At 42.2% G+C, this 18,072-nt stretch overlaps 1 protein-coding gene across 1 annotated transcript in view; it reads left to right on the top strand.

Annotated features, from left to right (window-relative positions):
* DST (dystonin) overlaps nucleotides 1-18,072 on the top strand; it is a 485,281-nt gene that overhangs the window by 382,925 nt on the left and 84,284 nt on the right. Inside the window, exons 53-55 of the mRNA XM_024754681.1 lie at nucleotides 45-244; nucleotides 1,669-2,164; nucleotides 4,025-5,496. Of these exons, the coding sequence (XP_024610449.1) occupies nucleotides 45-244; nucleotides 1,669-2,164; nucleotides 4,025-5,496 (2,168 nt within the window). The remainder of the gene's footprint in view (nucleotides 1-44; nucleotides 245-1,668; nucleotides 2,165-4,024; nucleotides 5,497-18,072) is intronic.

The raw sequence follows: 18,072 nt of genomic DNA, 5'->3' as shown, positions 1-18,072 counted from the left end.
AAAAAAAAAAAATCTGTTTCATCCTTTATCTTTTTTTCTTCTAGATTCTAAGTGGCAAGAGCTCAATCAGTTAACAGTTGATAGACGACAGAAACTGGAAGAATCCTCAAATAATCTAACCCAATTCCAGACCGTGGAGGCTCAGTTAAAACAGTGGCTTGTGGAAAAAGAACTGATGGTCAGTGTCCTTGGGCCCTTGTCGATTGACCCAAATATGCTGAACACACAAAGGCAGCAGGTGCAGGTGAGTCCTACCTGACTTAACAAGACAGATGTTTTCATTAGAAATACATTACCTTGGATGGTATGTGCTCTGCCTGTCTCGGAGGGTTTGTAATGTGTCAGATGCCCACAAGGTACTGTCGTGAGGCTGGCGGGAAACCCCCAGAGAAGCAAAGCTCTGGAGCATCCCTGGAGCATCCCTGAGGGGTCCACCGAGCCCACGAGTATGGTCAGGTCCCTTGATCGTTTCGGTCATATTGTGGTTTGTAGAGACCCTGTTAAAGAGGACTTTCTTTGAAGTATTAATATGATTGCATAAGTAATAACATTTTTATGAGAAACTAGTATATTGTTTAGAAATGACTCCTTTGAGGTTTTATTCATTTTGATTGTGGTAGTAGATAATGAAACTTATAAAGCTCATGCAAAACATCCCTGAGTGGGGGAGACAGAGTAAGAAGAGAAAGAAGAAGGGAAGAAGAGGAGGAACCTTGAAACCTGCAGGGTTAGTTAGACTCATCTAATTATGAGCAGATAAATCCACAGGGGGAGAAACATATGTAAATTGTAAGTCAGACGTAATCGCAGGCACTCCGCTGTGGTCTCGGTGAGCTTTCTTTCTGTGCAGGTGGTGGTTTTGGGGCATGGAAGCTGATCCGTACTCTGAAAATACACAACAGTCTGGGTAGTTGAGTCACATGCTGTCCTAGGCATGTATGTTCTTCATCTGAATAGATGGAAACAACAGATATAAAGAAACATTTGAGGAGAATTAATTATCCATAGTCTCCCAGAGATAGATAAAATATTCTACTAAAAGAAGGACATTTGGGGATCATTCGTTTTATAATGAAAGCCAGTGTGAGCCCGCACGCTCAGAGCGATATGATTTATTGGCTAAATCTTTACAAAAAAGACTGTAAACGTCGATCTTATGTTTAGAAAGAACCTTTGTAAATCAATACACCATGAGTTTGTATATCCTAACACTGTTATCACTGTGTATTTCCTTTGGTGTAAAATGCTATAGAGCATTTAAAAAAATCCTGTAAAAAGAAAAATGCAAATAGGAAGAAATCAAATTGGTGTTAGTGTGATGTAAACTTGTCTAAAAGCAGTGTTTCCCTTTGTGTATGAAAATTTGTACATGAATTTTTGTTCCTTTTCCCCACACTAGCAAAAATATTTATTCTCTTTTGTCTCCCTTGGGGGATATTTATTTTAGACAAAATGTTAATGTCTGTGAAGTACCATTGCTCTTTGGATTAGTTTACGATAATTGGACTGCCTTTGAAATAAAAGCTAGGAAAGCAGTAACAAAAATAAAATAAAAACTAGATAATTAACTACCATTTCTGTCTGTTTAGAAACTTAAAGGTATGTTTTCTGTAATTAATTCTCTAGTCATTTGTGTGTTTATTTGCCCTCGTCACCTCTTTACCTTAGATTCTCCTGCAAGAATTTGATACCCGGAAACCTCAGTATGAACAGCTAACAGTGGCTGGTCAGGGCATACTGCACAGACCTGGGGAGCACCCATCCTTCCACGGGATTGTGAAGGAACAGCTAGCAGCTGTGACCCAAAAATGGGACAGCCTCACAGGACAATTGAGGGACAGATGTGACCGGATCGACCATGCCATTGTTAAAAGCACCCAGTATCAAAGCCTGCTGAGAAGCCTTTCTGATAAGCTGGCCGACTTGGATAATAAACTCAGCAGCAGTGTGGCCGGGAGCACACACTCTGACGCGATGAACCAGCAGCTGGAAACAGCCCAGAAAATGAAGCAGGAAATAGAGCAGGAAATGAAGCAGATCAAAGTGGCCCAGGCTCTGGGAGAGGATCTGGCAGCCCTGGTTAAAGAAGAGTACTTGAAAGCTGAACTTAGTCGGCAACTGGAAGGCATCTTAAAATCATTTAAGGATCTTGAACTAAAAGCAGGTTTGTGTGTCTTCTTTGAATGCATGTATTTCCTGGAAATAGGGATCAGTGAACTCCCTATTTCCAAGCTGTTGGGGAAACCAGGCCCCTAAAGTGAACCTGCCCGCAGTGAGAGGTGCATGCAAGGAGGGTAGATTTGGGTTCACATGCACACACAGTGTTGCAGGGGCGGGGAGTTCTGCACAGATGATAGGCGGACCCCCTGCCAGCAAAGTCCACTTCGCATAGGCCCATGGAAACTTCGGGTACTTCAGATTAGTTTTTACAGACTTTCAGACATAGAGAACAGACTTGTGGTTGCCAAGGGGCAGGGGAGGTAGAAGAGAGATGGGGGGGGGGGTTGGGATTAGCAGATGCAAACTATTAAAAAAATTTTTTTTTATTGAAGTAGAGTTGATTTACAATCTTGTGTTAATTTCTTCTGTACAGCAAAGTGACTCAGTTATACATATATATACATTCTTTTCTAATATTCTTTTCCATTATGGCTTATCGTAGGATATTATATAGAATGGATAACCAACAGGGACCTACCGCATAGCACAGGGAACTCTATTCAGTCTCCTGTGATAAACCAAAATGGAAAAGAATATGAAAAAGAATGTGTATATATGTATAACTGAATCACTTTCCTGTACAGTAGAAAATAACACAACATTGTAAATCAACTATACTTCAATTTTAAAAAACAGTAAATAAAACAAATTGGTTTTTAAAGGTGTCAGTGTTTATGCTATGCGACAGTCTTGTTCCACCAGAAAAGGAGACGACTACAGTTATTAAAAAAGGCTTGGCATCATTTTCTTGATAACAGCTAGTTCGTCTGGCTCCATCATGGAAGCTTTTCCAGAGAAACGTGCGAGAGAGAAGCATTATGCACGATTTCCTCTCTCGCCTGCTGTAGCCATCACTCTGTGGCCGCTGAGCCCAGGATGGTCCAAGGCAGCAGCAGCAGTTCCTGGGCCCGAGAAGGGCAGGCCAGAGGAGAACCCGTTGGTTGCTGTGTTGTCATTTGCCAAGTAACACTAGGCACTCAGTTTATGTTTTTTAATAATTGATTGGATTTGTTTACTGATCATAGCAACCGTTTCAGACTTAACTCCTTGATTTTGACGTGATATTGGTAGCAAACATGAGCTATGATGATTATAGTGATGGTGACTATTGTTAGGAACCCTTCTCCGTGACAGGCATTCAGCTCAGAGCTTTACTTGCACGCACTGTCACCTCATTCCCATGACAGCTTCTATCAGTGTTGCCAGCTCACACTTGGGGAAATGAGGCCCAGAGGTTTAATCGTTCACCCTAGGTCCTCCAGCTCTTGAGAGGCTGAGTTGGGATCCAGACCCATGTTGTCTCCGTGGGCTGCCTTACATTGCCTCCGTGATGGGTAAAAATTACACAGGTGGAGACTTCCCCGGCGGTCCAGTGGTTAAGAGTCCACGCTTCCACTGCAGGGGGCACGGGTTCAGTCCCTAGTTGGGGAACTGAGACCCTGCATACTGCAGGGCCAAAGGAAAAAAAAATCACACAGGTGGAAAAGTCACATTTAATAAGAGATTGGTTATTGATCAGCATCACCTAGAGCTTTGAACAGTTGTCACTACCTCGCCCTAGGATGGAGGTGGCTCTAGTATCCAGCCTCTGTTGTCTCTTTTCTTGCTGTAGTCCTCACCTCTTGCCCTTCTGCCACCGCCTTTGTCCATAACGTAAGCGCTTTTGTCATTCTCATAGTCAGTGCTAGTAGCCCTTGCGTTCAGATTATTCTGTGTATTTATTTGGTGGTTTTTCTCTTGGCATTTTGCAGATTTATTCAACATTTTGATGTAAAATAAACATGTCTGTGGTTTTATTTTTTAGAGAACCATGTCCAGCATCTTCAGTCAGCCTGTGCCAGCTCTCATCAATTTCAGCAAATGTCTAGAGATTTCCAGGCTTGGCTGGATACCAAGAAGGAAGAACAGAACAAATCTCCCCCGATATCAGCCAAAGTCGAGGTCTTGGAGTCATTAATGAAAGATCAGAAAGACTTCAGGAGAACTTTGACCGCCGAGTCTCACATTTATGAGAAAACCATGGCGGAAGGTGAAAACCTGTTACTAAAAACACAAGGGTCTGAGAAGGTAGCGTTACAGTTACAACTGAACACAATTAAAACCAACTGGGATGGATTTCAGAAGCAGGTGAAAGAAAGAGAAGACAGGGTGAAAGATTCACTGGAAAAAGCTCTCAAGTATAAAGAACATGTGGAGATGCTCAAGCCATGGATAGACAGGTGTCAAAACAGCCTCAAGGAAATAAAGTGTAGCTTGGATCCTGCTGAGACAGAGAAATCTCTTGCCCAGTTAAAGTCTCTGCAGAAGGAGAGGGACCAGCACTTTGGGATGGTGGAACAGCTAAACAGTGCAGCCAGCAGCCTGCTCCGTGTCTGTGAAGTGGACAAAGAGGCGGTGGCAGAGGAGAAGGAATCCCTGCTCCAGAAGATGGACATGGCCACCGAGCAAGTGCACAGGAAGAAATTCTCTCTGGAGAACATGGCCCAGAAATTTAAAGAATTTCAAGAAGTTTCCAAAGAAGCTCAGAGGCAGCTTCAGTGTGCAAAGGAACAGCTAGATATGCACGACTCTCTGGGGCCCCAGGCTCACAGCAGTAAGTCCCTGACTGTGTTGCAGACTCAGCAGAAAGCCCTTCAGACCTTGAAGCCTCAGGTGGATCTGGCCCAGGGGCTCGCCCAGGACCTTGTGGTGGGGGCCTCCGACTCCAAGGGCACCTCCGAGGTTCTCCTCCAAGCAGAAGCCTTAGTCCAGGAGCACAGTGCCCTCAGCCAGCAGGTGGATGAAAAGTGTTCCTTCTTAGAAACCAAGCTTCAGGGCATCGGCCATTTCCAGAACACCATCCGAGAGATGTTTTCTCAGTTTGCGGAGTTTGATGATGAGTTGGACAGCATGGCCCCAGTGGGGAGAGATGTGGAAACGCTGCAGAAGCAAAGGGAGGCTATTAAAGCCTTCTTGGAGAAACTGGAAGCGCTCATCGCAAGCAACACCAATGCCAATAAGACCTGCAAGATGATGCTGGCCACGGAGGAAGCCTCTCCTGACCTGGTCGGCATCAAACGGGACCTGGAGGCTTTAAGCAAACAGTGCAACAAGCTTCGGGACCGTGCACAAGACAGAGAAGAGCAGGTGGAAGGGACCATCACGCGCCTTGAAGAATTCTACAGCAAACTCAAGGAATTTTCTACTCTACTCCAGAAGGCTGAAGAGCATGAGGAGTCTCAAGGCCCTGTTGGCATGGAAACAGAGTTGATTAACCAACAGCTTGATGTGTTCAAGGTAGGGAGTGCTTCCTTTGTACTCTGCGTTTTGGTTATTCAAAGACATTACTGATAGGTATAGAAGGAGATGGCCTATTTTGTAGCATCTTCAAGTAGGATTGTCATGCAGTGTTGGAGCTTAAATGAGCATCCGTGGGCGGAGGGGATATCCAGGTACGTGGGGTGAGTCCAAGCTTCCTGGGGCTTTGGGCCCTCATGGGATAAGGCCTGTGATGAATTAGGAGGTCAAAGGGTGCTTGGAAAGCTGGTGTCTGTTTCTGATGTCACTCACAGCTGCCCTCTGGAGTGACCACGTCCGTGTTTTAAACTCAACCACGGAGGGCCATCCATCACATCAAAAGTGTGTTCTCTTCATGTTTGTGTCCCAGCATTTTCTTTCATGGTGAATTATAGTCTTTTCCTGCTCTTTCCCTTTTTATAGTCTTCTCCTCCTTCTTAATTGAATTTCTTCCCTAAGTTCCTATTTTAAAAGGCAGTGTAGAGTTCCTTGTTGTAATCCTGGCCCCAGACGATTGGGAGTAAATTATTTCTGATGGGACTCTGAGCGCCTTGGGGCTGAGAAATGTGTACCGCCTGGCAGCACCCAGTGATGCCTGATGATGGAGTCGGAGGAGAGGGTGGGCCAGGTCCAGGGTCAGCGATGTGAACCCGCTTAGGGTAGCAGGTGCAGAACTCGCATCTCGTTGGAGAGAGGGTCACCTGCACAGGGAGGGTCCTAGCTGTCCAGCCTTTGCTGCACAGGGCTGAAAGGAACCTGTAGGGTTGCAGGGGATCCTGTTCTATTCATGAGGTAAGTTTTACTTTCCAGTAAAGGCTGGTGTGATGCGTGAAGCATCAAATAGGATTAAAATAGAAACAGAATTTGCAAAACAACAAATCATTTCCCAGGAGAAATGAATATAAATCAAATAGACCTCCTGACTTCTGTGCTGTTGTACTTGACAAAGTCTTTCCTTTGTTTCTCTTTCGTGGTGTTATTTTTAGGTGACTGAAGTTTGAAAATTAACTTCAAAGTAGCTTCTTTTTCTTCCTTGTTATATTATGGTTGTTTGCTGTTTATAGAGTGCCTTTGAAGCCCAGTTTCTTCAGGGCTTAAGAACCTGCGGTTCTGTATTTGGGTCTTGATTCTGGAAGGAGAAGGAAGCTGCCTGACTGTTGATTTAACTTCATTGCTCTGTCACACTTTCACACTGTGGTTTGCAAAATAAAGATTTCATATAAGAGAACTGTCTGTTAGAAAAACAAAGTTCTGTGACAGTTGCTGCTTGGAAGACAGGGGGTAGGGGGGTGCTTAGGAGTGAGTCTCTGGAATTTTCTGTGGGACCTGACAAAGCTTGAACACTTCCATGACAGTGATCAGGTGGTCTTTGTACTGATGAAAGTTGGGCATGCTTTTGTGAAACGTTATCATTTCTTTGGGTTTTCTGTGACTTTGTTTAGAAAAAGAGAGCAGGCCTTTATCTCTCTTCACTGCTTCAACTACTTATAGGAAAACGAGCAAAAGTAATAATATCGGTGCTGCTGCTTTGTCCACGCCCCCTCTTTGGGTCCCCAGGCATGAGGACAGTGAAAAACGTGGCTCTGCTTGTGGAGAGGTCTTCGGAAAGGAAGCAAAAGCAAGGGATAGGAGGGGCTCGCTCACACGTTGCTTTGAAATTATTTTGCAAACTGAAAAGCACTAAATAAGCATCGTTACTGTTCATGGTTACACAGATTGCTTTATTTGACTGTGAAGAAAAACAAAGTGATCATGTCTTCTAAAATAAGCCACTTGGCGTGCTGTGTCTATGTGTTTTCTCATTACTTTTTAAGGAGTTGACTGATTTTAATGAAATTCAGTAATAAAGAATATCATGACATACCTTCAGTGTCTTGAGACCCAGTGACTGAAATGAAAGTTTCCAAGTAGACAGTCATCTGCATTTAGTATATGCCAGTGCCATAGGTAAAAAACAATAAGAATATTATGGTAAATAAAGATGCTTACACAATCACTGATTCTGTTCTCTGTGTGTGTGTGTTTGCCAGTGTATGTTCTAAAAACTAACAGTTACAACAGTTAACATTTATTATGGGCTTAGTGTGTGTCAAGCATGACTCTAGACTGTCTTTAATTCTTTTGACAGTCCTGAGAACTGGGTACTATCATTATCCCCATCTTATTGTAAGGAAGCAGAGACCCAGGGAGGGGAAGTGACTTTCCCAAGGTCCCACGGGTAGTAAGTGTCAGAGCCTGGATGTTTTGGTGGCTATAATGCAGTGTTTTGGTCAACTTTATTCATCACGTTGTACATCTTACACTTCTCTGGGAAATTTTCAAATCATCTTTGCTGGAGACTGATTTGGGTGGCCTGAGTAACCAGCCATTGTTGTTGATTTGTTTGTTTTTCTGATTTTTTAAAATTGAAGTATAGTTGATTTACAATATTGTGTTTGTTTCAGGTGTACAGCACAGTGATTCAGTTTTATATATATATGTATATATGTGTGTGTGTGTGTGTGTGTGTGTATATATATATATATATATATATATATATATATATATATATTCTCTTTCAGATTCTTTTCCCTTATAGGTTATTATATAATACTGAGTATAGTTCCCTGCGCTATACAGAGGTCCTTTTTGTTTATCTATTTTATATATATTAGTGTTTATGTGTTAATCCCAAGTTCCTAATTTATCTCTCACCCCCCTCCACCTTTCCCCTTTGGTAAGCATAAATTTGTTTTCTATGTCTGTGAGTCTCTTTCTGTTTTGTAAATAAGTTCATTTGTATTTTTTTTTAGATTCTGCATAAAAGCAATATCATATGATATTTGTCTTTCTCTGTCTGACTTCACTCAATATGACAATCTCTAGGTCCATTCATGTTGCTGCAAATGGCATTATTTCCTTCTCTTTTATGGCTGAGTAATATTCCTTTGTATATATGTACCAAATCTTTTTTATCCATTCATCTGTCAATCAGCCATTGTTTATTTTAACCCAGAACACCAGGAACGCTCACTTAAGGAATGTGTTCTGTAAAGCCAGCCACTATGATAACAGGAGGTGAATGTGTGTGTGTGTGTTGTCTTAGAAATGGATCTCTAGATGTTGTGATGAAGATAATGACAGTTACCACCAGCACCAAACATTTCCTTGTCTTAGTGATTTGTCTTTCTTGATTGAAGTTGTAAATTATCTCAATTCAGATCTTCACTTAGTTTTTGTTGGAGATTAAGCTTTGGTTGGACATTAGTTTTGTTTTGTTTTGTTTTGTTTTGTTTGTGGTACGAGGGCCTCTCACTGTTGTGGCCCCTCCCGTTGCGGAGCACAGGCTCCGGATGCGCAGGCTCAGCGGCCATGGCTCACGGGCCCAGCCGCTCCGCGGCATGTGGGATCTTCCCGGACCGGGGCATGAACCCGTGTCCCCTGCATCGGCAGGCGGACTCTCAACCACTGCGCCACCAGGGAAGCCCATGGACATTAGTTTTAGCATAATATTTTAGGAAGATTTTAAAATTGCTTTAAGTGGAATAATTTGTCTTGAGTAAAAAACTAGTATTTTGCTATTTTATAGTTTCTAAAAATGAAACAGAAAAGCACCGAAGTACTGGGTGTATTTTCATTACAGACTTCGAAATGCAGTTTGACATGACTCTACCTGGTAGCTTTTGTTTAACCTAATGTCATGGGTAAAATCTTATGACAGGTTTTCATACTATAGAATAAGCTGCCTTCAGAGTCTTTCTGGAGCTTCATAGCTGTTACCCAGTTACTCAGCAGGGGTACGTTATATTCACTGGGAGCATAATGGATTATTTAAACTAGGTAAGACAGACCTCTTGGGTTCCATTCTTTTTTTTTTCCCCCTTAAACTTAACCTAGGAAACAGCAGTTAATGTCCTTGACAGGATAAAATTAATTCATGTTTAATACCAACACAAACATAATGATTGAAAACAAATGCTGTTCTGAACCAAAAGTCCTAATTCACTGTCAGTGAAAGCTATTCGAAGTTTCTGAAAAGAGATTGGTACTACCCTTTATGTTACTTTAGCTAGGTTTTTAAACAACGTGGATTGTTTTCCTACTTCTAAATACTAGTCATTGGATTAAAATGTCTAAAGACTGAGGTATTTTCTATTACTGTTGATAACTCAGAGTACCGTTTTTCTACTTATACTTCCGTATTATTGCATTAAATTCTGTGTACACTGTCATAAATTCCTAGGCAGAAAGGAAAAAGTCCCCCCATCCCTACCTCCTGTTAAAGATTCCTGCTCAAGATTATCTTCAAATCTAAACTACATTATCAGGTAATATTAACGTTTCCACATTTCTATTTTATTTTTCAAAGACATCCCAACTCTGTACAAGGAATAGGTGCCACCCTTCCTATGATGTCATCAACAGCCAATTATCCCCACACTGAATTGATTTCATTTCAGTGAAGAGCACAGAAACTTGATGTTTTAGCGAACATATACAGTCACATCCCAGCTAAATATATGACCCTCCCCAGCTCCATCTAGGCCGTGGTAAAAAGTCTTACCCACAGCCTGCTTACTGTTTTTTCTGGCCACTCTGTTGCTGCTCCAGTTGTCATTCGGTTTGTTCCCACAAATGAACACATCACTGGTACAAGTCTCTCTGAACCAAAGATTTCTAAAAGCAGGGAATTTTTAAGCCGAGTTGAAACCAGAGACAGAGACCGGAACACACGTAACTGTGCTGTGATAAATGTTCTCTGGTCCAGGGGAAGGCAGTGTGGAACCCAGGCATCCTCCTGTGCATGTTGGGTGAACTAGAATGCCAGGCGCCGTGAAGCTGGGGAAGCCGGGAGGTTTGAGTCCTAATTGTAAATGTTATGGCTGAAAAAAATCAATTTCTAAGTATCCTCTTAAGATATTTATTAAATGATCCTACAACAACCTCTGTGATGTCACCATATTTTTAGAGATAAAATTAAACTGTCCAAAGAATGCTTTAATAATGATTTCTCAGTGGCCCGTATTGTTACATAGAGGTCAATGACAAATTGTTCTCTGTTTTTGTCAAAAACAGGAGCAAATTCAGTAAAGCTGTCGCAGAAGAGGTTTTTCTTGGGGAAATATTCTTACTTGACTGGATTTTTGTTAATGAGCCTGTGTTATCAGGGAGGTTTCGTAACACCTTCCTGTGGTATTTTTAAAGGTGACAATGTTTTCACTATAGAAACTGTACTTTGATGCATGGGCTTTGCAGGAAGGTCACATTATTCAGTCAGCTATATCAGAGTGCCTTTAAGATGTTAGGAAGAAAAAAATATCACCTATGCTGGGCAACACAGAAGGCCCACCAAAGCAGAGGCTGCATGAGGCCACTACGATGGCGCTGATGTGATGGCAAGGTTCGTAAGACTCCATGGTCCCACCACACACACCAGCAGAGCCAGTGGGGCCTTCTTCCTACCCCGAAAGGCTGTCCTGGTGGAGAACGTGGCACGAGGGCTCTTTCCATGTTTGCTTCTAACTAACGCCATGCTCTTAGTGTCATGTGGCCTCTTAACTCCTATGGCTTCATTGAAGATCCAGGAGTTAGATGTAGAAAACAAACTTACGGTTACCAAAGGGGAAGAAAGGAGGGAGGGAGGGATAAGTTAGGAGTTTGGGATTAGCAGATACATACTACTATACTATATAAAATGAACAACAGGACTTACTATAGCACAGGGAACTATATTCAATATCTTGTCATAAATGGTATATATATACTATATATATTCAGTTATATGTATATAACTGAATCACTTCTTTGCTGTGCACCTAAAACTAACACAACATTGTAACTCAACTATATTCCAGTTTAAAAAAAAAAAGATCAAGGAGTTCATGTAGGTTGTTCTGAATGCAGTTCCAGCCAGAGATTTTATACCAGGAGATTTTTTGGTGGTTTTGTTGTTAACTGGATAAATTTGTATCTTCATTTTAAAGTCGTTCTCCCCGCCACCCCCAGCCCAGACACACCCACCAGCACACACAAAGCACCAGGCTGTAGCATCTCCTGTCATTATCATGGGCCTTCCTTAGATAAAAGGAGATCTACATAATTTATTTTACTCTCCTGGAAAGTTGCTTAAAGGGGTGTGTGTGTGTGTGTGTGTGTGTGTGTGTGAGAGAGAGAGAGAAATGGGAGCAGAGAGGGAGGAATTTGCTTTGTTGTTTCGAAATGATGCGTTGGTTTCTGGATAAGAAAATTTGATGGGTTAATGTTTTTTAAATGTTTCTCTAGGTCTGTAATCATTCATTAAATAATAGCTTCGGGTAGGTAAATGCTGTGATGGTAACTTCCAGGAAGAAGAGGAGTGCATATTACAGATCCTACTTAACATTCAAGATAAATTCCCATCAAGATCAGTCACCCTATTAAGTGTTTCTGAATTTGTTTGCTTTTGTCATGGGGTCTGAATATCCTATTTTCCTTCAAATATAAATTATTTTCCACTGAAATAAATAGCTACTGCATGTTCATCTGATGACTATCCTTGAAAACCCTTGACCCATTTATGTGAAGCTGTTTATCAGTTTGAAAACTAAGAACATAGGTTGCTTTCCATTTTCCTGAGCTAATGGCATATCTATTTTAGAAAGAATAATAGAAATTGTTGTTTCTAAGGCCTAGTTTTGTACTCACAGCAAAAAAAACCACATCTCTTGTTTGGCTTCTAATCCATATTTCAGGAGCAACTGGGCCAGGAAGATACTTTGGTCAGTTTTTATGGATAATAGTGCATTTACTCACAAACATTGTCCATTTACTGCACTTGAATTTCCTAATATCTCTAGCCTTTCAGCTCTAAAAACTCCATGTTTCAGTTGGTAAAATTAGTCTTTTACCTTTTCTATGACGTGGATCATTGTACTTTGTGGTAAGATTTTTCAGGAACTTTTCTTTTTAAAAGATTTAATTTAATTTTAGAAATACAGAATGAGAAAATTATACTGTTTTGCTTATAATTCAATTAGTATTTGTGTACTTTTCTAAAATCATCTGCCTTTAGAAGATTTTTTAACTGAATCACATCTAGTAGGCTGTGTAAAGTTATGTTTTGAGACCAGTTTAACATTGTGATTTCTTTATGTATGAAATAATACTGTTGACTACTTTTCAGAAAAACCTTGCTCATTTTATTCATTGTGTATTTCTCTCTTACGAAAATGTGAGAGAGCTAGGTATCACGATTAGCATTTAACACAGTTCAGTACATCTCGATTTTACTAACTTTAGAGACCATAGCATTGAAAGTAGCTGCGTAAACCAAATTTAGGAAGAAAAGGTCAGCCAGTCCAGTTCTGCTCTAAATGTGAGTTCTTTTATGTTATCCAGATAGATCTTTGGAATCTGATTCCAAGTCACAAAGATAAATATACAAGTTGTTGTCATCAATACCAATGTAATATTAAGAGTACAAATTTCAATTTGAATCAGAATCTATTAGGATCGTCCTTTGTAGAGTTAGTTGAAATCAGCTTAATAAAATAGGGATTCAATTATTAAATAAATGGCACATCCTTAAACATAATCAACTAGAGGACATTTTCCCATAGCACTTCCTGCTTCCCAGCTGTACTCTGCTCACTTTCTCATCCATATTCTCCACTTTACTGTAAGCCATGAAGGGGCGGGGGTGCTGCATCTCTGGGCACCAGCACTTTGCCAGGGCTCTCCATGCTGTTTGGTAATAGTGGGCACTGTTTGATGAATGGTTGAGTTTATGAATGAATTGTCTATGTAGCTTTAAAAGTGTACTATCCACCTGAAATGTGAGGTTGCTGTTCTTAGCTTTACAGAAGGTTAGAAGACTAGAATAGAATTGTGCTAATGATCCAGAGTTAGAGCCTCAGTTGGGCGGAATTAGGGCCATTTTTTCTTATGAAAAGTTCTGGGAGGATCTCTGTTTAGAGAAAGGTCCTGGTCCACATTCTGTGGAAACTTTATTATTCATGTAGCCGTGAATAAATAGCTTATATGGGAAGGTAGTGGCAACTGACAGTCAAACCCTTAGTTTCTGCTGATTCCAGCCTAGGGCACGACCCACTGTTCAAACGTGGTAACTGTGGGCACGTTTTTCTTTGTCTTATGATCCACATGTCACAACAGCCTGTGTGCTTAGACAGGATCAAGTGCTTGTTGCAGTATTTCACTTCTTGACTCTGAAGAGTGGGCATTGATATTATCATGTTGATGGGTTGTTTATTATGTATATATTCCCTTCTAGTTGGCTATAGATATTTTTTCCAACTTCATGATGGCCATATACTGAGTTGTATCTAATTGTTGAATGGGTGTGTAATTGTATCTAATTGTTGAATGGGTGTGTAACCTGTAGAGTTCCAGTTATGGATAGATTTTGTTTTTCAAAGATTCAGTTCTTAGGTTTATAAAAATCATTTTGGAATATTTTCTTATGAAAGGTACAAAAGGTCCATCCCACATCTTTTCTGTAAAGTTATCAGAGAAAGTATAGGGTTGTTTTTAATAGAACTGTCTTCACTTGGGGCCAGCACAGTTTTACTTATGTTCAAATGATTATTTTGTGAGATTGAGGAAAGAAAATCTGCCCTCTATCTGCTACTCTGGCATGGTTGCTTATTTCATAAGATAAGGAATGGATAGATTTTACTTTATTTAAATGAATCTATGAAATTTCCCCACACACACACCCAAAGGCTAAGGTTTGGCTTGCTGAGTTAATTTTCAAACAGTATTTTTAAAGAGTGTTTATTCAGTAGATTAAAAAAAGTGGGTGTGATTTTGTTAATGAAATATCCAGAGTCATTTAACTGCCCTTGATCTTTGCCTGAGCTTTGCATCAAATTCAAGAGGAATGCATGCTTATTAGTAACGACTAATATTCATGTCCGCTAATATTCATATTCTTCTTCTCGAAGAAGCTTAGGAATAATTGACTCTGGAGAACAGTTCTACTTGAACTTGGGTTTTAAAAAGAATGACACAAGAGTCGACTTGAAAGTGATGCGCGCTCTGCATTTGCAGACACTAAACGTCTAAGAGTCCGCAGCTGCAGAGCACAAGAGTATGGTTTCAGCTAAAGGATGGGGACCTGTTAGCCCTTATCCCTGTTTCCTATTCCCAGGGGTGCAGTCCCGGCGGGGCTCCTGGTGTCTGTTCCGCCTCTGCTCGCCCCTCCCCCACCTCCCCAGTTACCAGATACGCGAACCCGCGCCGCCCTCCCCGCGCCTCCAGGACCGGGTCTGGTTCGCGCTGATGTCACCACCAGGCGGTTGCCTCGCAGCCGCCCGCCTCTGGGCACCTCCCCCTCAAAGGCTCGAGGGCTCCCGGCCGGACGGGACCGGAGTCCGGGGGATATGCCCACGGAGTCCGGTCTCGGGAGCGCGTAGCGGCGGAGTGGGAGCCCGGGCCCCGCGGCGGCGAGGGGCGCGCGGCAGATGCGCCCCCGGGAGCGCCCGGGCTCGGGACGCCCGCCCGCCGCCTCCAGCTGCGCCTTTCAAGGCCGGCGGGGTCCCAGCAGCCCGAGCCTTAGAGGAAGCCCGGAGCTCTTCTCTGCTGCAGTTGCCTCAGGTGGATCCGTCGTCTTAAGGAGGATCAGATAAGAGTCTTTGAAAATGGCTTTTTTTTTTTTTTTTTTTTTTAAAGGGGAGTTTATAGTACACCGTGCTTTCTGTTTACTTTAAACGGTCGCTGGATTGTACTGGCCTGGCCGCCCAAAAGCCTATTTTTTCCTCTTTGGATAATTCTGAATAGTCTCGAAGAAGCTTAATATGGGTAGAAAGACTGCCTTTCGAATCAAGATTATTTATAGCAACTCCCAAAAAGAGTAAAAGAAAATTTGAACTTTCTTACCGCATTAGACTTAACTTATTTTTCTCTGAAGACTTGTTCTGTGCCTTCATTGGAACAGTCCATGGTCCCTGGGTTTGTCTTTTAAGTTTCTGAACCTTGGTTTATTTATAAAAGAGATGGAGTTTTGCAGGCCGTCTTTAAGTGGATTACAGTTAACCAGAGCACTGCTGAAATTAACATTCAGCCGGTTAAGATGCTGGCTCCTTTGGAAATTTTAACCTGGAAATCTCAGATGCAAAATTAGAATAAAAAGGGAAATGGACCGACAATGGAATGTTCTAAGTGTTTGAGCCACTGTTAAGTGTATTATTTGTTTTCTTTTTTCTGTGTTTTGGAGTATATGAAAGGGAACTCTGGGGGCCTTTCTGGGTAGGAGGAGGAAGGAGACTTCTGTTCTCTGCTCATGATGCACTTTATTTTTGAGAATCATTCTCAAACCACCAGGTAAAGGGAGGGTTGCAAAGTAGACCGGTGCCCTGCTGCTGGCCTTAAACACCTCATCTATGATGACGCGTGTTATGTGAGATGCGTCCTTGGGCTGGAGACACTTTATAGTTCTGTTCAGAAGTGTGCTTTGCTGAAAGATGCGTTGCCTTATTTCCCACTTTCTGTGTCAAGAGCTGCAATATTTGTTTTAACTGTCTCCAAAATGGGCAAGCCGCTGAGCAGACCGGACTGTTTACGTCAGAATCCCCCCTGTGTAGGGAAGGGTGAGGAAGAGGAGGACCTCAACATCGAGGACTGTTACGTCCCGCAGCGCTCCATCTACGACACGGTTAGGCTGAATGAGCAGATCGACTCTGGTTCCAAGGGGAGCCTGTCTTCCAGGCATTTCACAGATCGGACTTTACCCTACAGTCACAGAACACTGGATGTCAGTTCTTTATGCTCCAATGGTGCCCTTGCTTCTTCCAGTGCATTTGAGCTGAGAGGCCGTGAAACTCACAAACTCGATGAAAAGATGATCTTTGATGCCCTCAAACTAAATAGCGATATCATCCGAAGCACAGGATTACCCAAAGCCAAATCTCACACAGAAAAGAAAGAGCATAGACGGTCATGGCGAATGTTCGTCCCAGCCAATTTTATGGATTATGCAAACAAAAGTGAAAGCTCTTTTGTTGAACCTCCTGATCTGTCAGATGCTGTTACCAAGGCTGGCAAGTGCAGAGGGGGTAGTAATTCTCTCACGTCAGAGGAGGATGACTCTGGGTTATGCAGTCCTCCAGCCGAGAGGGAAGAAAAACAGGGCATTTTACCTGGAGACCCATCCCGAATTAGAAGCTTGTCTTCTGCTGAAGATATTCACATAGCAGAGCAATATAGACCCTTTTTTTCTGTTAATTGCATCAGCGAACAGAAAATCCCCTTGCTTTCATGCAGAAGCGCCCACCTTGATGACAACTTCAAAACGATTTTACATGATGTTTCTCCACCAGAGGAAACAAAACGTGTCAACGGTCAAAGGGAAATCCGTGGTGAAAATTGCTGCCTGCAGAATGATGTCAAAGAGAGCACCCTTAAGGCTGACCCATTCATTTTGCCAAGAGAGGGAGAAAACAAGTGTATTTCTAACCCCAGAGAAGAAGGAAAAACATATGGACCAGGAGAATTACAAAGCACAGCACGAAGTAGGGAATTTATGGGAGGTTCTCCTGAGGATTTGCCTCTCCTTCACACAGATCTGGGGGGAAATGATGTAGATGGGGGTAGCGCACGTTTAGTAGAAAACCTGACATTATTGACACAATACGATTTGGAAGAATCCAACGTAGCATCTCAAGAGGACATGGAGGCTCCCCTTTCTGCCCAGGAGATGGAGGCGATCCCTATGCAATGCTCCCCCAAATTCAGAGCAGTAAGAAATAAAGCCGCTGCCCGAAAAACAAGGGCCCGGGCAGGAACCTTGGACCCTGTCTGTAATGGCTTTCGCTCAGTTCAGGTAATTAACGGAGATGGGAAACTCTGTGATGCCCAAGGTCTGTGGTAGTGTTGTCAAGTGGCCACTGGTGTTTCCAATCATGGCAATCCGGTCTTGTCTTTGGGGGGGTTTGACTAGTACCCTACCAGATGACAGATATTGATATGATCATAACAGCAAATTAATTAGGGACCGTTTTTGAGGAGCGTGATTATCCCCAGCTGTTTGGAGTCCTGCTCCTGGTTGTAGAGACGGTGCCTCTCCCCTTTCATTTGAGTGCCTCCACTGTGAATTTATGTTAGGCTTAGGCTTTTCCACAAATTGTGGTTTAAGACCCAGCCATTTAAGGGCAGTTATATTGGATTTATTAAGCTCGAACGGGCTTAGGAAGGTACCAACACAGTATTGTTATGGTCTGAGAAGTGCTCTCCTCAAATTGAGGACTTTTTACACCTTCTGAAAATATTCTCTCAGTAGCTCTGCATGGGGGAGAGAGGTAATTGTGCTGTATTTTGCCCCTCACTTGTATAGCCCCTCACTTTTGGTAAGTGGTGAGTGAGGTAAGCAAGTAAAGCGTACTGCCTTGTAATAGGGAGAGGTTGGTTGTCAAGCCTGTAATTTTTTTCTTCCCACTTAGATTGAAGTTCAGCTATTTTAGTCCTTTTCCTAAGCTCTTCTGGTAAACTTTGCCTCAGAGGTAATTTTATTTTATTTTAAGCCTCTCTTGTGTTTGTGTACTCATGGGTTAGATTGGGAGGAGAGTCTCTCTTCCTAGGTATTTTGTTACTGAGAGATAAGGA

This window comes from Neophocaena asiaeorientalis, unplaced genomic scaffold (genome assembly GCF_003031525.2).
Source record: "Neophocaena asiaeorientalis asiaeorientalis breed wild unplaced genomic scaffold, Neophocaena_asiaeorientalis_V1.1 scaffold319, whole genome shotgun sequence".
Classification (NCBI taxonomy): Eukaryota; Metazoa; Chordata; class Mammalia; order Artiodactyla; family Phocoenidae; genus Neophocaena; species Neophocaena asiaeorientalis.
The sequence above is the reverse complement of the archived record's forward strand: the minus strand, read 5'-3'. Positions and strand labels throughout refer to the sequence as shown.